The 22,532-nt window shown below is 46.4% G+C and overlaps 2 protein-coding genes across 5 annotated transcripts in view; both read left to right on the top strand.

The window, feature by feature from the left end:
- LOC141088874 (uncharacterized) overlaps positions 1-10,358 on the top strand; it is a 44,506-nt gene extending 34,148 nt beyond the window's left edge. The window contains exons 19-26 of the mRNA XM_073575105.1: positions 161-221; positions 1,010-1,134; positions 1,441-1,503; positions 5,315-5,394; positions 7,514-7,606; positions 8,367-8,472; positions 9,685-9,792; positions 9,950-10,358. Coding sequence (XP_073431206.1) covers positions 161-221; positions 1,010-1,134; positions 1,441-1,503; positions 5,315-5,394; positions 7,514-7,606; positions 8,367-8,472; positions 9,685-9,792; positions 9,950-10,093 — 780 coding nt within the window. The 3' untranslated portion in view covers positions 10,094-10,358. The remainder of the gene's footprint in view (positions 1-160; positions 222-1,009; positions 1,135-1,440; positions 1,504-5,314; positions 5,395-7,513; positions 7,607-8,366; positions 8,473-9,684; positions 9,793-9,949) is intronic.
- A 3,081-nt stretch (positions 10,359-13,439) lies between these two features.
- LOC141088772 (protein SSUH2 homolog) lies at positions 13,440-22,051 on the top strand. Of its 4 annotated transcripts, none has more exons than XM_073574926.1 (12): positions 13,440-13,967; positions 14,888-15,295; positions 16,150-16,225; positions 16,303-16,432; positions 16,829-16,889; positions 17,168-17,292; positions 18,867-18,929; positions 20,156-20,238; positions 20,372-20,464; positions 20,813-20,918; positions 21,193-21,300; positions 21,693-22,051. In XM_073574926.1, exons 1-12 carry the CDS (start codon positions 13,754-13,756, stop codon positions 21,831-21,833), a joined length of 1,608 nt encoding a protein of 535 aa, XP_073431027.1. In that variant the 5' UTR covers positions 13,440-13,753; the 3' UTR covers positions 21,834-22,051. The 4 variants fall into 4 exon arrangements, with proteins under 4 accessions (XP_073431027.1, XP_073431028.1, XP_073431029.1 ...); XM_073574927.1 differs by lacking the exon at positions 13,440-13,967 and adding an exon at positions 14,076-14,239; XM_073574928.1 differs by lacking the exon at positions 13,440-13,967 and adding an exon at positions 14,246-14,338.
- The last annotated feature ends 481 nt before the right edge of the window (positions 22,052-22,532 follow it).

Here is a 22,532-nt window from a genome sequence, read left to right as displayed (position 1 = left end):
CATTGCACAGATCTTGTCCTCCTGTATACTTTGCTTCTCTTGCACTCTCTCTTTTACAGTGTTATTTTTGCATTTCTCAAAACTTTTTGGTGCAGTCGCATTTTACAATAACCTGTCGTCTGATTTATATGTCTGATATCACTTTATTTTTTATGCCTAGTATCGACTGGAGACGTTCACAGAATCGCGGGCGTGCGACTGGGTGACTGCGCCCTTCACTGGTCAGTGTATGATTAGGCTTCAGGAGCCGCAGCATTGTCCTGGAGTAATAGGGTTCTCTTGTATTGGTTTTGGGGGTCTTCCTCCTGCTTGCATGGACTGAGGGTGTTTTCCTTCTGTTGCATGGATTTTGGGCATTTTCCTTCTCTTACACGAAGTTTGGGTGTTTTCATCTGTTTGCATGGACTGAGGGTCTTTTCCTCCTGCTTGCATGGACTGAGGGTCTTTTCCTCCTGCTTGCATGGATTTAGGGTATTTTCCTTCTGTTTGCATGTATTTTGGGTTTTTTTCCTTCTGTTTCATGGATTTTTGGTGTATTCTTTCTGTTTGCACGTGCTTCCTTACATGCTCTGTAAATGCACTGATTAGTACAAAGTCCCGTCCCTCTTGCATCATTCCTATGTCTCCAGGCGTTGTTGCATTACTGCAGTGCATCGTCCTCCAGTGTTTCATGCATTAATCACCAGGTTTCACAATAAAAGCTGCATACATTAAAATATGTTTTAGACCAGATGAGGCCGGTGTACTGACTTTAAGATCTTTTGAAGAATGGCTGTAACATTTTTTGTTGTTTAAGTTTTTCCATTTTGTGAATCCACCTCCAGAACCTGGTGACAGATTGGAAGGTTTAAGTTAAGTAGTTAGTGCCGACCACATGTGCCAGCCAGGGGCAGGAGAATGGCGACTATTCTCGCCCCCTGAGTAAAGTCTTCAGTGATTAACAGTAAATTGTGTAACAGAAAACTCCCAATAAATTGCAACATTTCTTTTCTTTTGTCCTTGCTGACAGGTCAGCCTGTGGACTCTGCACAATTTGGGGTCCCCTCTCTGCCGTGGGATATCCCCATCCACATCCCAGCTTTATTCAAAGATGGAGAAACGAAGAGGCCCGTCCCTCATACGTCTTCCTTGACGGTAAGCTGCCAACTTATGGGAGCTGAGACCCCTTCCTCATAACTGGCCCTGCTGCACCTATCCCCCCAAAATGCAATCAAACATTGCAGGTTCCCCACAATGGCACCAATAAAAACTAGAGCTCGGCCCGCAGAAAACAAGACCCCCATATCACTGCATCAAAGGGAAAATAAAGCTATTGCTATTGAAATAGGTGGAGGAAAGAATAAAACTTGTCGCTCTGGTCGGACGCCATCTTGGGGGTCTCCATTATGTTTCTGCAGCAGATTATAATAATAAGAGACCTTCGTCCCTCTGTTGTTTCAGACTTGTCCCCAATGTCTAGGAACCTGCAGATCCGTCTGCAAGAAATGTCATGGGACCGGTGGGGTAAGTGCTCAGTATGAAGAATGTTATTTTCTTACAGAAAGTCACATCATCCGGTGACTTTTAGACCCTCTGCTCCTCTGGATGTGGCCCTTTCCTCTTGGACCATGCTGGGCTGGATAATGTTTGACCTTGTGTGAAACTAGGAATCATTGAATCTGGTGGAAATGTATTCACAGAAGATGGCTGCTGAATGCAGGATTCACTAAATCATCCCAGACAGATGTCTGTCCAGCCTCTGTGTGAAGACTTCCATTGAAGGAGAACTCACCACCTCTCGTGGCCGCCTGTTCCACTCATTGATCACCCTCACTGTCAGAAAGTTTTTTTCTAATCTCTAATCGGTGTCTCCTCCCATTCAGTGGTGTTCCATTGCTTCTCGTGTTTCCATGTGTAGATGAGAATAATAATGATCCCTCTACAATGTGACAGCCCTTCAGATATTTGTAGACAGCTATTAAGTCTCCTCTCAGTCTTCTTTTTGGCAACCTAAATATTCCCAGATCCTTTAACCATTCCTCGTAGGACATACTTTGCAGTCCACTCACCATCCTGGTTGCTCTTTTGTGAACTTGCTCTGTCGAGGTAGCTATTTAGGGAGGGCTAAATTAACCCTTCACGGTTGAGCCAGTGATTTCCAAATTATTCCAGTGTTGCTAGCAACTCAAATGACCACACGGAGACTGGGGTCTCTGTACGGGAGGATCGAGACAGATCACTAAACCCCTTTATTTTAGTCACTTCTTTTATAACTTTTTATGTTGTGAGTTCATTTTCCCCTTCGTCACTGAGGTCTGGTGAACTCCCTCTTCTGGTAAAGGAAGGTAATGAGCCTGATTATCAGGCACCTGAGCCTAATGATGATGACTGGCTGAGTGGAGTCACGGACTGGATATAAGGCTGCCGACGCCCTTCTGCCCTGCGGGTGATTTCTCTGTGGAATTCTAGGAGACCAGTCTGATTCCTGCTCCTCTAAAGCTAAGTTTTCTGCTTTGCCTTTTAGCTTTTGTGTTTTGTTTTTGTTTGCCTTGCTTTTCTGGATTCTGCCATTCCCTGCTGGGGTGAGCTGAATCTCCTTTTGCCGGTTGCTCTGTCTTCAGAATATTCCTGAGTACTGACATAGTCTTTTTGAAGCCTAGCGTCTTCAGGGCCTTTTTCACTGTCAGTCTGTTGGCTCTTATTTTCATAGGGTTTTTCACGGATTGCAGACAGCAGCCTTCCTGTCCTTTCCTATCTAGTTAGCTTGGGCCCCGTCTTTGCTCAGTCTATCTTTCTGTCTGTGTTAGTGTTCTTTCTTCTTGCTTCACCGTCATTATATGTTGGGGGCTGCCTATTGCTTTGGGGTCTGCTCTGGGGCAGTTTAGATTTCCCTTTCTGTCTTTAGGCTATATAGTCCTCCGGCTGTGATCGAGGGGTCTAGGGCATCGTAGGAACCCCCCACGGCTACTGCTAGTTGTGTTGATAGGTTCAGGGGTCTGCAATCCGATAGCTGCCAACTTCTCTGGTTTTCTGGACTTAGCTAGCATTTCTGTTTTTGCCTCCTACGGTGACTCATTCATAACAATTTTACTTAATTATGCAAAGTTCTCATCTACCAATAAAATCATTTCACTTTGTAAGCCAATAATATTGCAAGAAAACCGGAAACTACATATATGTCCGTACCTAAATAGCGTGGAAAGTAGTATAATGGCATATTCTTCAGAGTTTTACACCCCCCGCCTCCCTTATCTTTGTACCTGATGAGAACAGTCTGGTTTCATGACAGCCCATGCCAATTATAAAAATGTATCTTACAGCAACAAAAACGGAGAAACGAAACCTCCAGAGAATGGATAAAACGAAACTTCAACTCTGATTTTAGTATTAACCCTTCACAGCTCCAGTTTTTCAATGTCTTTTTTTTTTTACAATGTGGTGCCTAGAACTGGACACAGTATCCAGATGAGGTCTGACCAAAGAGGAGTAGATGGGGAGAATTACTTCACGTAATCTAGACTCTGTGCTTCTCTTAATACATCCTTAATACATCCTCATGTTCAGTCTGTGATCTATTTGAATACCCAAGTCTTTGTCACACGTGCTGTTGCTTAGTTCTATTCCTCCCATTCTGTAGATGTAATTTTCATTTTTCTTGCCCAGATGTAGAATATTTCATTTCTCCCTGTTAAATACCACTCTATTAGTCACTGCCGATTGTTCAAGTTTATCTAGATCCTTCTGAATCCTCTCTGTCTTCTCTAGTGTTAGCTATCCCACCTAGCTTTATAATGTCTGCAAATTTGATCAGTTTACCTCCAGTTCCCTTATCTAGATCATTTATAAAACTGTTGAACAACACTGGGAGCCAGGACAGAGCCTCGTGGTCCCCACCTGTAACACTGGGGCCAGGACAGAGCCTTGTGGTCCCAACTTGAAACACTGGGGCCAGGACAGGGTCTTGTGGTCCCCACTTGTAACACTGGAGCCAGGACAGAGCCTTGTGGTCCGCACTTGTAACACTGGGGCCAGGAGAGAGCCGTGTGGTCCGCACTTGTAACACTGGGGCCAGGAGAGAGCCTTGTGGTCCCCACTTGTAACACTGGGGCCAGAACAGACCCTTGTGGTCCCCACATGTAACACTGGGGCCAGGTCTCAGCCTTGTGGTCCCCACTTGTAACACTGGGGCCAGGAGAGAACCTTGTGGTCCCCACATGTAACACTGGGGCCAGGTCTCAGCCTTGTGGTCCCCACTTGTAACACTGGGGCCAGGAGAGAACCTTGTGGTACCCCACATGTAACACTGGGGCCAGGTCACAGCCTTGTGGTCCCCTCTTGTAACACTGGGGCCAGGACAGAGCCTGGTGGTCCCACTTGTAATAATGGGGCCAGGACAGAGCCTGGTGGTCCCCTCTTGTAATACTGGGGCAAGGACAGTGCCTTGTGGTCCCCACTTGTAACAATGGGGTCAGGACAGAGCCTTGTGATCCTCACTTGTAACACTGGGGCCAGGACAGAGCCTTGTGATCCCCACTTGTAACACTGGGGCCAGGACAGTGCCTTGTGGTCCCACTTGTAATAATGGGGCCAGGACAGAGCCTGGTGGTCCCCTCTTGTAATACTGGGGCAAGGACAGTGCCTTGTGGTCCCCACTTGTAACAATGGGGTCAGGACAGAGCCTTGTGATCCTCACTTGTAACACTGGGGCCAGGACAGAGCCTTGTGATCCCCACTTGTAACACTGCGGCCAGGACAGAGCCTTGTGATTCCCACTTGTAACACTGGGGCCAGGACAGAGCCTTGTGGTCCCCACTTGAAACCTTCTAATTGGATGTGCAGCCATTTATCACCACTTTTTGAGTACGATCACTGAGCCAGTTATGAATCCACCTAACCATCGCCTTGTCAATCACATATTTGGTGATTTTTTTCAAGAAGGAAAACCTTTGCATCCTCTGCCTCCATTTGTCTCTGGGCACAGAACTTTCTGCTTTCACAGTTTCTGCCATTTTTGTGTAATACAAGATTAGTTATACCGAGTAAATGCACAAGATGGATTTTGCAGGTTACAGTCTTGTGTCAGGTCTACACAGAGTTTTGCATGTAACTTCACTCCACAGATCTGATCCTAATTGTCTTTGTGGCAGTCACAGGATAAATGCCGGATGTTGTGGGTGCACAGGACGGAGATGACATTGTCATAGAATTCCTTAATTCTCGTGATTAACATTGCTGCTGCTGGATAGAAGCATTTTGATGTCATCCTGAAGTTGAGTGATACCTTGATATCAGGGGCTCGTCCATTATTCATGGGTCACTTTTTGCTCTCTTGCAGGTGCAGTGTTGGGTTTGTCATGGGAGAGGGACCCAGTTTGAGAACGCTTGTCATCACTGCAGGGGACAAGGAACGGAAAGGTGGGTGGAAGGTCTCAGACCATGACGACATCTTGTTTGAAGGTACAGAGACTAATAAGAGACTTTGTGGACAGGTGGGCTGCACCTCAAAACATGACCCCCTATCTCCCGCAACCAACGCCAGTTCTTGGCTTCACTTCTCACTACATTCGCCATGCTGGATCGGCCAACGGTCAGAGATCACCGCCACTACCCACAGGTGTCTCGTAAAGGCAACTCCTGCCCATACGTTATACCAGTGACCTACAGATGTCATATAAAGACCCAGGACAGAGGGAGGTTCTAAAGAATACACTCCATCATAGGGACTGAGAAAACTCTCTTACCCTGTTTCTACCGTGTGCTGGACATATAAAGCTTTAACACTGAGCCGGTGACATCGGGAGAAGTTGTCAGCTATAACTTACAACTGAGAGTTCAGCCCCCTCTAATTCCAGCCGTTTAACCCCTTTGGATGCCACAGTCACAGCCGCAGCATGTAAGCGGTTAGAGGGAGGAGCAGCATCTGTCACTTGATTAGTACCCTCACAATGAAAACAAAGGGTGCAGATGGTTTTTATGGTGGTGAGGGGCCGAACACAGAAATCTTAGTACATCCATCAGACAGTGCCATACAGTATAACACACTGGAAAGAACAAACAGTCATACAGTGAGACTAAAAATTGTCACTTTAAAATATATAAAAAATGACTTTATCTGTAAAAAAAAAAATTCAAGGGAAAAAAAAGAACTATTCTTATTAGTATCATAAAGTGCCGAACCATAAAACGATCAGCTTATCAATCCTGCATAGTTAATGCCGTAAAAAATCATCAGAAAATGCTAGAATTTCTGCAATGAAAACTGAATAAAAAGTGATCAAAAAATTGTATGTGCCCCAAAATAATAGCAATAAAAACTTTAGCTCATCCAAATGCAAAAACAGAGTTTTTTTTTTTGTTGCCTCCAGTAAAGTGGTTTTAACCCTTTGATAGCAAAGAAAACACGTCTGGTATCATCGTAATTTGTGAAGAGCTTCAAAGTATAAAATGGCATCGATAACGGCTACACGTCGCCTCACCCAGAACGAGATCTCACTCAGCTCCATTGCCAGAAAAATAAGTGATGGGTCCGATAACGTGGAGACAAAAAAAAAATATTCAGGTTCAGAATTTTTTTTTAATAATTCATCCATCCCATTTGGAATTTCATTTCTTGGTCTTCAGTATATTATACGGTGAATTGAATGGTGGCATTAAAACCTGCAACTTGTTATGTCAAAAATAGCGCTGGTACGACTATGGGGATAGCAGAATAAAAAAAATCCATATCTCTGAAAAGAATGGGAGGAAAAAACTAAAGTGTTGTTCTTTTCTCGGACAACCCTTTCTCAATCACTATGTTTCCCCCCAGTAAAATACATTAATAACACCTGCGGTCACCTCCGCTGCCTGCACTGGCTCTTCCCAGGGCTCACTTGACATTATGTCATTGGAACCCTGTGGCCAGTCAGCGGCCACTTCACTGTCATCTCCTAACTGACATCCAAGGCAAATTCTTTCGGATGTCTGATTTGTCCATTTCTTTTCTAAGTCATTTGTTTTTGTCTTGTTTCTATTTTTTGGCAGCAAAATGTTCAAAATGGTTCACAAATTTTATAAATATAAAATAATACTCTTAATATGTCTCATGCATCTCTTAACATTAGAGCAACAATTTCTGGTGTGCAAAAAAAAAAAAAAAGAATCCTAAAGGGAAGACTGCGATAGATTTGGGCAAAAATGTTGACTTTTTTTTAATATAAAAAAGTCAGAAATAATGAATCTCCTGCAAACATCTGGATTTCAAAAACAGCACCCACAATCATGAACAGAGATAAAAACTGACGAATAAGAAGGAAATCAACTTCAAGATGGAAGCAACTTGATAAAGAACAAAGCAAAAAAATAGGAAAAATTATACAAAAAAAATAAGCCACATGCAATAATAAATTGGGTCCATGATTCTGCAGGGGAGCTGTGTACATCCAATATTTACACAGACTGTTTGCAAAGTTGTTACATTGTCAATGTTACGTACAATGTCTGTGCTGCGTTTAAAGTGTCAGCCTTCAGTGACTCTCCATCCCCTCAATCACAGGTGCACGATCTGTAACAGCAGCAGATACGTGAAGTGTGAGGGATGCTCTGGACACGGACAGATCCTGAACTTCATCCAGCTGACCGTCACATGGTGAGGAGAGGAGTAATAATCTGCAGTGGTCATCCGGAGAGGCCATCGATAATCACTACTATTGGCTAGCGACAACTGCGGTTTACACTAAAGTTTTATTTTTTAAAAAGTTCAAAGAATTAGAAAGTTTGTAGTAGTCATTACATAGGCAGTTATATAGGGGGAAGGATGAGAGACAGGTGCCTGATAGCCCCTTAGCTCCTCCAGAAGACCCCAGTCCCTAATTCCACACACTGCAGCAGGCAGGATCCTCCATAATAATAATAATAATCTTTATTTTTATATAGCGCTAACATATTCCACAGTGCTTTACAGTTCGCACACAGTATCATCACTGTCCCCAATGGGGCTCACAATCTAAATTCCCTATTAGTATGTCTTTAGAATGTGGGAGGAAACCCACACAAACACGGGGAGAACATACAAACTCCTTGCAGATGTTGTCCTTGGTGGGATTTGAACCCAGGACACAAAAATCACTTTTACCCCCTAACCTTCTGGTGCTGGTTTTACCCTTCACCCTGAGATGAAGACTCCTCGGGGTCTGGAATGGATATATGGAAATCCTCCACATCACTACAGATGCTAACCACTGAGCCACCGTGCCCCACTCCATCTGTAGTGATGTGGAGGATTTCCATATATCCATTCCAGACCCTGAGGAGTCTTCATCTCAGGGTGAAGGGTAAAACCAGCACCAGAAGGTTAGGGGGTAAAAGTGATTTTTGTGCCATTATTACATTGTCTCTTCTGATTTCAGGAAAAATCACATTTATGAGTTTGTAGCCGATCACAATTCAGATTTTCCTACTGAGCTGTTCGAAAAGGTGACAGGAGACAAAATATTCATGGATGAGAAATTGCTGGTGAGAAAACTTTGGTTTTGTGCTTCAGAAAGGTAGATGGATGAATAACCCAAAAATAAAAATACATCACCAAGCCCCCACCATGCTTCTCTGTACACATCAGCCAACATGCTTTACTGTAGACATCACTGAGCCTGTGCAATGCATCACTGTAAACATCACTTAGCCCCCGCCATGCTTCACTGTAGACATCACTGAGCCCCCGCAATGCTTCACTGTAGACATCACTGAGCCCCGCCATGCTTTACTGTAGATATCACCAATCCCCCTTCCCCCTGCCATGCTTCACTGTAGACATCACATAGCCCCGCCATGCTTTACTGTAGATATCACCAATCCCCCTTCCCCCTGCCATGCTTCACTGTAGACATCACAGAGCCCCGCCTGCTTCATTGTAAACATCACTGATCCCCGCCATGCTTCACTGTAGATATCACCAATCCTCCGACATGCTTTACTAGTCTGTAGACATCACTGAGCCTCTGCCATGCTTCACTGTAGACATCACTGAGCTCCCGCCATGCTTCACTATAAACATCACCAATCCTCTGACATGCTTTACTGTAGACATCACTGAGCCTCTGCAATGCTTCACTGTAGACATCACTGAGCTCCCGCCATGCTTCACTATAAACATCACCAATCCTCTGACATGCTTTACTGTAGACATCACTGAGCCTCTGCAATGCTTCACTGTAAACATCACTTAACTCCACCATGCTTCACTGTAGAAATCACCAATCCCCCTGCCATGCTTCACTGTAGACATCACCAATCCTCCGCCGTGCTTCATTGTAAACATCACTGATCCCCCGCCATGCTTCACTGTAGATATCACCAATCCCCCGACATGCTTTACTGTAGACATCACTGGGCCTTTGCAATGCTTTACTATAGACAAGCCCCCACCATGTTCACTGTAAACATCACTTAGCCCCCGTCATGCTTTATTGTAGACATCACCGATCTGCAGTGACATTTTGTGATGTATTTGGAGAAACCTCTGTTATATTATTATTATTATTATTATTATTATTATTATTTATGTTCAGTTATTTATATTGTTCTTGTTTCAATGTTTTATTGAAAAAAAAGAAGACTTTCTTCTTTTTGATAAATAGAATTTAATAAAGGAGGGAGAGGCAGGTATTTGTGTATTGGGAATTGATGAACAGAGATTGGCTCTTGATCTTTCTCTTTTCCTTCTTGCAGTTGTCTCCGCTCGTTGCTTTCCCAGTTCCTTCCATAAATCAGTCTTCCCAGTCTGCCTTGCAGCAGCACCGCACCGCGTTTTTTCCTACCGGCCGGGTGCTCAGACAGGTGCGTTACTAACGGAGATGAATAATCATGATTCTAATAGGGATTACAACATGGCAGCGGTGGACGGTGGGTTCCATGCGGGGGGGGGGGGCATCCTTTCCCAGAGGGGGAGGTTAACCTGTGCAGAGTTTAACAATTATTTTCCCTGTTCCTGCAGAGGCACAGCATCCAATTGCTGCCACTCACCAAGGTGGAGTACGTGTGGAGGGAGAACCGCTATAATTACTTTGTATATGGAAAAGAGAACAAAGTGTATACTGAGAACTATCCACAGAAGTGCGGATGCTGCGTTGTCATGTGACCAAGCTCATCTGCTAATGTCTGCTGTTTCCCGGACCATGCTCCTCATGGGCGGGACAAGTGATGTCACAGGTCACATGACTGACCTGTATGGAGTCCCATCAGAGTGATAATCCAGGGTGTTACACTGTAACAAAGCTGCAGGAGAATACTGCCCCCTATTTCATCCCGGTGTCACTACATTTATGGTTATGTTACTTGGGACATATTCACATTTTGCTGCACCGCAGCTGAACCATGTGTCAATAAAAGCCGCTTTCGTCACAGTTTTAGCGCAGTGTCAGCTATTATTGGTTATTGAAAGAATTTTATGTTTTCTGATGAATGGTGATGGATGAGGCTCACTTGTGAGGTGGAGAAAATAAGCGGCAAGTCAGTGTGAGCAGCACAGACGGGAAGCATCGATGCTCAGCGAGGACTAGCAGATCCGGATATGCAGGACGGCATGTGGCTCCGCAACTGGAAACACTAAGGGTGTGTGCACACGCTGCGGATTCTGCTGTTGCGGTTTTGATGATGCGGATCCGCAGCAGTTTTGCTGCGTTGTACAGTACCATTAAAATCAATGAAAATCAAAAAACACAGTGCACATGCTGCGGATTTTTCCGCGCGGATTTGTTGCGGTTTTTAATCCGCAGCATGTCAATTCTTTGTGCGGAAACCACAGCAGATTGACACCTTCTCTATTGTAGAGGGGTCCAACCGCAGGGCAAAACCGCAGGCAATCCGCAACGTGTGCACTTACCCTAAATGTAGCAGAGTCAACTGTGCGGACCGCACCTTGGATTACTAAAGAGGAGTATGCTGGTGGTTACACTGTCACAGCAGAGAAAAGAGTGTGCGGACAGCGCCTTGGAATAGCTGAGACCACCAGGCTGGCAGGCACGGTGATGTGCAGAGCCGAGGGTGCGGACAGGACTCAGACAATGTCCACAAGCTTCATGGTTTATGTCGTTCATTTCCTCTTCCATTAGTATTTATTAAACCCAAGTTGTCTGTACTGAACATGAAACAGTTATTGCTACAAAGATTCTAAAGTAACAAACACAAGTTGTGAGGAAGGTTAAATACAAATCTCCAAACAATTGATATGGAGGAAAGTATGTGCCCCCCACATCCACCTCCGGGGGCTTCTCTGTCCTCATCTACATCCATAGACATTAATATGGAGAAAGTATGTGCCCCCCACATCCACCTCTGGGGGCTTCTCTGTCCTCATCTACATCCATAGACATTAATATGGAGAAAGTATGTGCCCCCACATCCACCACCGGGGGCTTCTCTGTCCTCATCGACATCCATAGACATTAATAAGGAGAAAGTATGTGCCCCCCACATCCACCTCCGGGGGCTTCACTGTCCTCATCTTCATCCATAGACATTAATATGGAGAAAGTATGTGCCCCCCACATCCACCTCCGGGGGCTTCTCTGTCCTCATCTACATCCATAGACATTAATATCGAGAAAGTATGTGCCCCCCACATCCACCTCCGGGGGCTTCTCTGTCCTCATCTTCATCCATAGACATTAATATGGAGAAAGTATGTGCCCCCCACCTCCACCTCCGGGGGCTTCTCTGTCCTCATCTACATCCATAGACATTAATATCGAGAAAGTATGTGCCCCCCACATCCACCTCCGGGGGCTTCTCTGTCCTCATCTACATTCATAGACATTAATATGGAGAAAAGTATGTGCCCACCACCTCCACCTCCGGGGGGCTTCTCTGTCCTCATCTACATCCATAGACATTAATATGGAGAAAGTATGTGCCCCCCACATCCACCTCCGGGGGCTTCTCTGTCCTCATCTACATCCATAGACATTAATATCGAGAAAGTATGTGCCCCCCACATCCACCTCCGGGGGCTTCTCTGTCCTCATCTTCATCCATAGACATTAATATGGAGAAAGTATGTGCCCCCCACCTCCACCTCCGGGGGCTTCTCTGTCCTCATCTACATCCATAGACATTAATATCGAGAAAGTATGTGCCCCCCACATCCACCTCCGGGGGCTTCTCTGTCCTCATCTACATTCATAGACATTAATATGGAGAAAAGTATGTGCCCACCACCTCCACCTCCGGGGGGCTTCTCTGTCCTCATCTACATCCATAGACATTAATATGGAGAAAGTATGTGCCCCCCACATCCACCTCCGGGGGCTTCGCTATCCTCATCTACATCCATAGACATTAATATGGAGAAAGTATGTGCCCCCCACCTCCACCTCCGGGGGCTTCTCTGTCCTCATCTACATCCATAGACATTAATATCGAGAAAGTATGTGCCCACCACCTCCACCTCCGGGGGCTTCTCTGTCCTCATCTACATCCATAGACATTAATATGGAGAAAGTATGTGCCCCCCACATCCACCTCCGGGGGCTTCGCTATCCTCATCTACATCCATAGACATGAATATGGAGAAAGTATGTGCCCCCCACATCCACCTCCGGGGGCTTCTCTGTTCTAATCTACATCCATAGACATTAATATGGAGGAAAGTATGTGCCCCCCACATCCACCTCTGGGGGCTTCACTGTCCTCATCTACATCCATAGACATTAATATGGAGAAAGTATGTGTCCCCCACATCCACCTCCAGGGGCTTCTCTGTCCTCTTCTACATCCATAGACATTAATATGGAGGAAAGTATGTGCCCCCCACATCCACCTCCGGGGGCTTCTCTGTCCTCATCGACATCCATAGACATTAATATGGAGGAAAGTATGTGCCCCCCACATCCACCTCCGGGGGCTTCTCTGTCCTCATCGACATCCATAGACATTAATATGGAGGAAAGTATGTGCCCCCCACATTCACCTCCGGGGGCTTCACTGTCCTCATCTACATCCATAGACATTAATATGGAGGAAAGTATGTGCCCCCCACATCCTCCTCCAGGGGCTTCACTGTCCTCATCTACATCCATAGACATTAATATGGAGAAAGTATGTGCCCCCCACATTCACCTCCGGGGGGCTTCTCTGTCCTCATCTACATCCATAGACATTAATATGTAAAAAGTATGTGCCCCCCACATCCACCTCCGAGGGCTTCACTGTCCTCATCTACATCCAAAGACATTAATATGGAGGAAATTATGTGCCCCCCACATCGATGCATGTATTGCGGTTGTCGAACAGCTGTGAGACATGCAGCCGCAGGGAGTCAAACATTATTCAAGCACGCTGAAGCTTCAGCACCTGAGCACGATTATATAACACCTTATCTGAGCACGTTGACTTCTACCATTGCAGACAGCAGCTAAAGCCACGAGCCGCAGCCACTGACATCAGCTGGAGGATTTTGTGTACATGAAGCTGCACTGCTAGCAGATAATACTGATACCCAGAGATACAGCTGTACATAGCAGTGTATTTCTATGCCCCTCCATTCTAGAGGGAAAATAAAAAGATTTGTTTTCTTCCTATAAAATTACTAAAAAATGATAAAAAAAGCAGTTACAATAATGTCATATTTACCGCACTTTTTAAAAAAAATAATACTAAACATCACAAATTAGAAAATAACAGACAAATTTTGTGTCCGTGCAATCGTATCGACCCGAACAGCAAAGCGATCAGATTATTTACAGGGATCAGTAAAGGTTGTAAAAGAAATGGTGCAATTGATTGTTTTTTGAGTGGATAAATGTCATCCGCTCAATGCCGACTTTTATTTCCCATTGACTTGCATTGGGGCCGCGTTTCGGACGAAACTCCGACTTTTTTTGCCCGTCGGACCAGTTACATCCAACTCAAATTTTGTTTCGTTCGGGTTTCACGAAACCCGATCCGACTAAAGTCGCTCAACTCTATTGGGAAGTTGTCAAAATGTGTCCTTTCTGTTCTGCAAAAGTTTGGAGGTATGTGTAGGCTTTTTATTTTATTGTGGCCACGCTACATGTAACAAGTGGCCGACATCCTCTTTAAGATGAGTGGCCAAATACTTTTCTATATGGCCACCTGGTGAGAATGATTGTCTTCGTTAAAGCTCTGTCCTGGCAGTGAAGGGGTTACACTTGTGATTTCCCTACACCAGGTGTGGCCCCCTGGGCCCTGGCACATCTTGTGGTGGGATTGCGGCCCCCACAGTCGCTTTGACTGGGGATCATCTGTGGCTCTGGAGTGTTACAATGTAAGTGGGATGTGAATATTATCTGACTTCAGGTGTAAGATTAATCTCTTGTGCACTGACACATTGTAGTAAATGTCAGCTGTCTGCAGATAGAACCCGGTATGTAGATTTCTGCCTTGTTCCAAAATAAAATACAAATGTTTCCATTTCTGTGGATCTCACAAGGTTGTAACAAAGGAAAATCTAATTTATGGGAAATATTTCCCTCTGCGCTTCCTGTCCTGCCTCGGTTGATGGCCCATCGCTGTCCTATATGGTGGCCCGTCGCTGTCCTATGGCAGCCTGCGCTCGGGGTACAGACCACTACATTTTGCAGTAACTGTTTTGCGTTTCTCCCTCAGGTAATGACTGGAGTTGCTATTTAAGCAATAAAACATTAATTTCTCCAAGGAGCTTTAAAAAAATGTCAATCTCCAATCAATGGCGTGATTAATACGGCTGGGATCGGAAATCCGTCATGTGATGGGATCGTTCCTTATCAGCTGATTTATTAATGTCTTGGTCTTCATCTGTTGTGATTGTACAGCTCCTGCAGTGGTCACAGCATGCTGGGAGTTGTAGTTTAGTTCCTGACTACTTTATGGCATTGCTGTAGTGGAATTCCCTATTGGAATCCTCTGACTTATGGGTTAACTCTTTGCTCCCCAGAATCGGTAATGATGGCTCTGACGTCTTCTCGCTGCCCTCTGGATTTTGATGACATTGATTTGAACACTCCGAAATCTTCCCCGACGGACGACGTTCCGGTTCCGCCATCCATGGGCTCCGCTGCTGATCTGTCATCTCCACATGCCCCCCAGGGCGGCCTTGTACCCGCTCTGCCCCTCACGTCATTGAACCCTGGCACCGAGCAGTATCATCCACTAAGTCCAACTGTGATCAGTGGGAGATGGGGCACGAAGGGGTCTTCATCCAACCCACCAGTTGGCATGAAAGCCAGTCTCAGACCACCGGGTACAGCTGTGGGTGCCAAGAGCCGCCTGCCAGTCCAAGTAAGGGTTAATCAGAACTGCCTCGGTGGTCCTAGTTCTGGATATTCGGGGGCTGTTACTGCTGGTGAGTACATGTCGGGGGTCTTATATTGGTGTAGGCCATTAAAATAAAGGAACGGACCAAGCGGAGCTAGTGAGGGATCCCCGGGTCACATCCTGACCTCTGACCTCCTCCATGTGAATGATCACAGCTCAGGGTTTGCTACATTTGTATCCAGTCTAGATGATAATAGTCTGACTCCAGACTGATACATTGTAACAAACCATCAGCATGTGATTGACATGTGAGGGGCAGACAGACCACTGGTGCAGCTGCACAGGGGTCTGAGAAGTCATAGGCCGCTGTCCCCTCTAGGTCAGGGGCCCGCTGTCCCCTCTAGGTCAGGGGCCCGCTGTCCCCTCTAGGTCAGGGGCCCGCTGTCCCCTCTAGGTCAGGGGCCCGCTGTCCCCTCTAGGTCAGGGGCCCGCTGTCCCCTCTAGGTCAGGGGCCCGCTGTCCCCTCTAGGTCAGGGGCCCGCTGTCCCAGCTAGATTAGGGGGGATTGTACATTATGATGTGCTATTGGGCTGCTGAGGGCCCATGTATTGTTCTGCTATAGGGGTCTCTTCTGTCAGCTCCAGGGGCCGGGGTCTCCCATTGGAGCATGCTGGGAGCGGTAGTTCTCCCACACCTGGAGAGCTGTAGGTTCATGCCCCATATATTCTGGAGTTGCTCTATATGATTCTCTCATCTGGATACAATATTTGAATTCATAATACATTAACCTGTTAATCTCCAGATCCTCATTTGTCGTCGTCTTTACCTTCTGCCTTTCCTTCCAGGACTGAACTCTTGTGTAATGATTTGCCTTTCAGGCCTCTAGGAAAGCTGGGTGCCGGACACCTGATGTGGGGGTTTTAATGGTGTCTCTTTCTACAGGTGGGAAGCGTCGATCTCCTTTAGACCCAACTCTGGGGTCTGCCGAGACATCCTGCCCTACAAATCCAGACCACAGGTAAGAAGCCGTGTGTTACCTAACCTGAGGGCCTGCAAGGGTTAAATGATATTAAAGGGACAGACCCTCCTCTGCAGGGCGCTGCTGATCACCGAAGCTGCAGCCAAACAAGCGTTTCAGGAGTACGGTAACGGCAAATGTTGCTACGAGAGATCTGTGGCCAAAGACATGACGACCGAGGAGCTGCAGCCCTTTAACACTTATAGGGTGAGTGCCATAGACTGCTGCTCTCTTCACCATGCTTTTCACTGCAGCTTTTCTCCTGGATTCATGTTCTGTTGTATTCTGGGCTATGCGCGCTTTCTCCTATTTCACCTTAAACTCAGAAACCTATTCTCTTTGTCTCATACTTTACAGTGCAGCTCTGCTCCCCCAGGGCACCGCTATGATTCATAACCCCGGCCCTAGGTGCACTGTATGTTGGAGTCTTGGGTGGCCTGAAATCCACCTTTTGTCTCATTACATGCTCATCCTACTTCTCCATCCCTGCCCCATGCTTTACACTGCAGCTTTGCTCTCAGAGATGTGGAAGGACAGGAATATTAGGGTTACTGTACTGATCTCGTTACTGTACGTCCACATCTATAGCTTCTTTATTTTCAGTATTCCCTGGAGACCTTCACGGAGTCGCGGATCTGTGACTGGATAACGGAACAATATACGGGTCAGTGCCTCCGGGGTCCCATCTTGTGCAGGGCCCCAAAGGGCCACATTTACTGAGATTACCAAAGAGGTGGGGTCATGGTAACATGGGCGGAGCCCATATGATAGATGAGAACATTCCTCATGGGTTGCAGATTAATGGAACCTTATTATAATAGGGAATTGCTTTTAAAGGGGCGGTGTCACTTTGGGGATGAGCGGGCCTGACTCGTCTGATGACTCTCCAGGGTCGGTTTTGGGGATACTCTTCTTATGTTTGATCCCTCTGTCGGTCCATAGGTCAGCACGTGGATGCCCCCGATGCCGGATCGCTCCTGCAGCCCTGGGAGATCCCGGTTGTTGTACCCGATATGTTCAAGGATGGAACCCAGACAATGAAGGTTCCTAATACGACCTGTGTGAAGGTACCGAGCCGGGGGAGGGCAGTGCAGCCTATAAGACTCCGATAATCCGGCGCCCATTAGTCCAGAATCTCCATGCATAGCTCATACAGTAATAAGAGGCCGACTATTGTAGGATGGGAGAGGGGATCACACGCTGTAGGGTGAATCCACCCCACTCATATACGTCAGGTTTGTCAATCGGGGTCCGTGCAGAATCCTGACAGCAGCGAGAATCCGCCGATTCACGGCAGATAAATTCTGGACCTTGTAAGTTTTTTGCTACTTTTTGGATCATGAGAGAAGCAGTCAGGAGCAACTGGCTGATAACAGAGGAAAACAGCCCAGAGCGGCGTCGGCACTAATAATAATAATAATAATAATCTTTATTTATATAGCGCCAACATATTCCGCAGCGCTTTACAGTTGAACAGTTTCAAACACAACAGTCATAAGTAACAACGTTAACAATACAATAATTAAAGCGAAATAAGACGACCCTGCTTGTGGAGCTTACAATCTACAATGAGGTGGGGGGGATACAAAGCACAGGTTTGTATTTACAATGATGTATTTACAATGACGGTCCAGCCATCTTCAGGGGGTGGGGGTTAGATGGAGATAGTGAATGGGCTACACACACACAAACATGACTTTGATTACTGAATGTGATAGGCCGCTCTGAACAAATGTGTTTTGAGCGAGCGCCTAAAACTATGCAAATTGTGGATGGTCCTAATATTTTGGGGTAGAGCATTCCAGAGGATTGGCGCAGCACGGGAGAAGTCTTGGAGTCGGGAGTGGGAGGTACGGATTAGGGCAGAGGTTAGTCGAAAGTCATTTGCAGAGCGCAGCGGTCGGTTAGGCCGATAGACAGAAATGAGGGAGGAGATGTAAGGGGGTGCCGCACTGTGGAGAGCTTTGTGGGTGAGAACAAGTACTTTGAATTGTACCCTGTAATGAATTGGCAGCCAGTGTAACGACTGGCGAAGAGCGGACGCGTCTGAGAAACGATTAGCCAGATGGACAACCCTGGCTGCTGCATTAAGGATAGACTGGAGAGGGGAGAGTCGAGTGAGAGGGAGGCCAATTAATAGAGCATTACAGTAGTCTAGGCGGGAGTGGATCAGGGCGACAGTGAGAGTTTTTGTTGTTTCCATGGTGAGAAAAGGGCGGATTCTAGAGATGTTCTTTAGGTGTAAGCGGCATGAGCGGGCAAGAGATTGTATATGGGAGGTGATGAGGCACTGATGAGCTCGGCCCGGACAGTCCGGTCACTGTGAACATTATGGCTGTGTGCACACGGTGCGGATTCACCCGCGGTTTCTCACCTCCACAATGGAGGAGATGGCAAACCGCAGCGGAATCCGCAGAAAAGAATGACATGTCAATTCTTCGGATTCGAAACCGCGCGGAAAAATCTGCACCGTCTGCACTGCGGTTTCAATTTTCCATAGGATATAATGGTACTGTACATCACCTGCAGTTCTGCTGCGGATCCGCACCGTGTGCACAGAGCCTGTATCTCCGGACCCCACGTGCTGCCCCCGTCCAGGGGTTGTCATTTCTACCTGACCTTTTTCTCTTCTCTTTTTCAGACATGTTCACATTGTCAAGGGATGGGAAGGAACATGTGTCTGAAGTGTCACGGCAGCGGCCGGGTGAGTCCGACCAGCCAGTCACTAAGAAGATGCGGGGAAGTGGTGACATGTCCCAGATGTGAGGGGGACAAGAAGCCGCATGTAGCAGTCAGGTGTCGCCTCCTCCAGTCACATCCAGAGCTGCATCAACTACTTTTACAGAAAGCACAGGAAAATCTGCGCAAAAGGGAGTGTCGGCCCAAACTGACCGTATAGATGAAGTGCTCGGCCCTGTAGGGGATATCGGCCCGATAAATATCGCACCATTATTGCTGTAGTCGCTGCCTCCGATCTACAGAAACGCATGCTAATTCAGTGCTTGGTGCACTCTGGGTGTGGCCAAGAGGCTCGGCGCGTGGCTCCACCTATTGGTTATGCGTGTCCCGCCTCCTTCACGGTGATTGACAGCGCAGACTTGCCTGGAGTGAGGCCTGTGAAGCACACCTGCGCTCTGAATCTGTGGGGAAGGCGGGGGCGTGCAAAACCAGTGGGTGCAACAGTGCTCCGAGCCTCTTGGCCACACCCAGAGTGCACCAAGCACCTTATTAGCATAGCTGATTAAACTTCAGTTTCTGCAGAGAAGGCAGCAATCATGGCGCCATATTTAGGCTGTGTGCACACGCTGCGGATTTTGCTGCGGTGTACAGTACCATGATTCCCTATGGGTATCAAAAGCCGCAGTGCAGACGGTGCGGAATTTTCCGCGGTTTTCAATCCGCAGAAGGAATTGACATGTCAATTCTTTCTGCGGATTCCGCTGCGGTTTGCCATCTCCTCCATTGAGGAGATGAAAAACCGCAGGGCAAAACCGCAGAGCAATCCGCAGGTAAAACCGCAGGTCTTTTGACCTGCGGTTTCACCTGTGGATTTTACAAAATCCTCCACGCGGATGAATCTGCACCCCAATCCGCAGCGTGTGCACACAGCCTTACAGGGGAGCTGCGCGATATCCCCTACAAGGCGGTGCACTTGGTGTACGCTCTGTTTGGGCTGACACTCCCTTTAACCGAGTTTCCACAAAGCAGTTAATAAAGGGGATAATCTCCCACAGCGCATAGCAATGCATAATCTGTGCAAGAGGCTTGAATGCTGCTTTGGGTGTGACTGGAGGACTATGTGAGTGACACTGGATGTTCTTTGTACTGTTCAGTTATAGGGTGGTACTACTCATAGAATGCTATCAGTGAGGCCTTGGGGGGGGTCCGCACGCTCCGCTCTTCTGTACGGTGACGTTCCTGTTCCCGCAGGTCCAGTGCATGTGGTGCAGCGGCACCGGGAGACGGCTGCAGATGGAGATGTGTCAGCAGTGCTACGGGGCCGGGACCGAGAGGTGACTGATGGGGTGACCCATGCTCCGAGCTCTGCAGCTGGTGACGCCGCAGCGCACGCTGAAGGCTATCGGAGCATGCTGGGAGTTGTAGTCCCACAATGAGTGGAATCTGACGCGTTCTTTTCCTCTGCAGCTGCAGGATGTGTAACATCAGCAACATCCAGACCTGCGTCACCTGTGCCGGGAGGGGACAAGTCCTGGCCTACCTGCAGCTGAGCACCATCTGGTGAGGCCACCTTGTAGCAGCCTTTATGTTTCTCTTCGTCACCATTTCCAGTTTCTCCGCGTACTGGGTTGGGAGCCGTCACCTTGACCTGTAGAGAAAGAAACCTGACAGGTCTGAATGGTCCCCACATCTGAAGGTTTGCTACAGTAGCATCCAGACCATTCTTGAGGCCTGCACTGATACATTGCAGCAAAGGATAAAGATAAATATTTATATTCTAGACTGGACACATTGTAACCACCCGGCTCATCTGATTAACTCTTCATGGTCCAACGCCGCACATCTGTCTGCTGCTTATATGTTTCATGTATTAATCAGATCTGTAATCTTTCTTTGTTTTCTTTGCAGGAAAAATAATAAATATCAGTTTATATCGGATCATCACTCGGAATTCTCAGCGGATCTCTTCCAATCTGTGCACGGAGAGAGGATCCATACAGACGAGCAGCTGTCGGTCAGTTATCCTGAAAGATCAACCATATTGGGGGGGGGGGGGGGACAAGCTTGGATTGCCACTGCTGTCACTATGCAATTCTAAGCAGCACAGAGTATTTCAGGAGTAGAGCATGCTGAATCATTGGAGAGATGCATAATGAAAGGAATAGGGTTCTCAGGAGCACAGAGGATTTCAGGAGAGACGTGGGGTCAGGCAGAGTCCTCATTCATTACATTGTGACGTTGCATGTTTAACGCCAAATTTAATTCCTTTTTTTTTATGTTTCACAAAGGCGACTCCACTGTCACATTTCCCAGACTCCTCCATTATTTGGGCTTCCCAGAATGCTTTGGATCAGCATCGTACGCAGTTCTCCTCCTCGTGTCGTGTTCTTAGACAGGTATGTGTCAGTGTGCTGTATCTGCTCCGTGTTGCATAAATGGCTCTCATAGTATCATACTTTGTGGAGAACTAAAAGTCCCAGCTTGTATTCAGCTTTAATTTAAGAGAATTTAGAAAAAAAAATGCAGATACTGGTTTCTGCCACTAGAGGGCAAGCACTGCACAGCTGTAATTGAATCCTGTGCACCTGTAGAGGAGCTGCACCAGATTACCCCCTAGTGATGGTAACCGGTATCCAATATCAATTCAATTCAAAGAAGCTTTATTGGCAGGACCAAATAAACTTTAGTTTTGCCAAAGCACATATCTAATTACTAGTTTACTTTGAGGTTTTTTTTTTAATAAAATGTATCCTTCCTACAGTCAACATATTTTCTTTCCTCCCGGCAGAGGCAGACCGTGGAATTAATTCCTCTCACTAAGGTGCAATATGTCTGGAAAGGGAAGAAATTAAACTACTTTATTTATGGAATGGAAAACAAGGTGTTTGCGCAGAATTACCCCCAGAAGTGCTGCTGCGCGGTCATGTGACCTCCTTGGATCAATCACATTGTTACACCCCCTACACCACCATCTTTTGTAATAATTTAATATTAATTTTTCACTCACCTGAGAAGACTAGAAAATCCACAACCTGAGAATGTGTGCAGCGTTGTGTTCTTAAAAAGCTTAATTTTATAAAGGTGTTTTTATACTCTTCTCTGTAATGGTAAATCATATAACTATTAAAGTTTGCATTCTTCCTGTTATCTGTAGTTTTTATATAAAAAAAATTTAAATATATATATATATATATATATATATTATAATTACGTGTAGTTTAGACAGTGACCACAAGGTGGCGTTACTCTGGTTCTCCATTGCGCTCTGTGTTCACATGCAGCGCTGTTCGTCACGCCAAAGGATAAACCTATTTGGTGCCAAAACCCATTTAAGGGAAAGGTGCAGCTGCCAATGTTGCATGACAAGTTCAGCCCTGCTACATCTGTCCATAAAGTAACAGAACCTATAGCGTGAAAATGGTGCGTGCCGTCACTTGTGCAATGAGTGCATCGCCCTGACGTCCTATAATTAGCGCGGGGGACAATGAGGCGGCGCGGTCGGGGCTTCCTGACTATTTTCTCTTGCAGATTCTTAGTTTAGGTTTTTTATTTTTTTTTCTTCACTTTTAATATTTTGTCATAACAATATTTATTGGACACAATATAACCACCACACCCAGCACCGCGC

Source organism: Dendrobates tinctorius, unplaced genomic scaffold, assembly GCF_039654945.1.
Source record: "Dendrobates tinctorius isolate UK_male_01 unplaced genomic scaffold, ASM3965494v1 ptg000041l, whole genome shotgun sequence".
NCBI classification, from domain to species: Eukaryota; Metazoa; Chordata; class Amphibia; order Anura; family Dendrobatidae; genus Dendrobates; species Dendrobates tinctorius.
This window is presented reverse-complemented; position numbering and strand designations above follow the sequence as displayed.

What these genes read in the sequence shown, in the direction of transcription:
- LOC141088772 (XM_073574926.1), top strand. Translation starts at nt 13,754, where the DNA reads ATGTCATCCGCTCAATGCCGACTTTTATTTCCCATTGACTTGCATTGG. An exon ending in TGTTCTGCAAAAGTTTGGAG is followed by an intron (nt 13,968 to 14,887) that starts GTATGTGTAGGC and finishes TTTGCTCCCCAG; the next exon opens with AATCGGTAATGATGGCTCTG. An exon ending in CTAATACGACCTGTGTGAAG is followed by an intron (nt 17,293 to 18,866) that starts GTACCGAGCCGG and finishes TCTCTTTTTCAG; the next exon opens with ACATGTTCACATTGTCAAGG.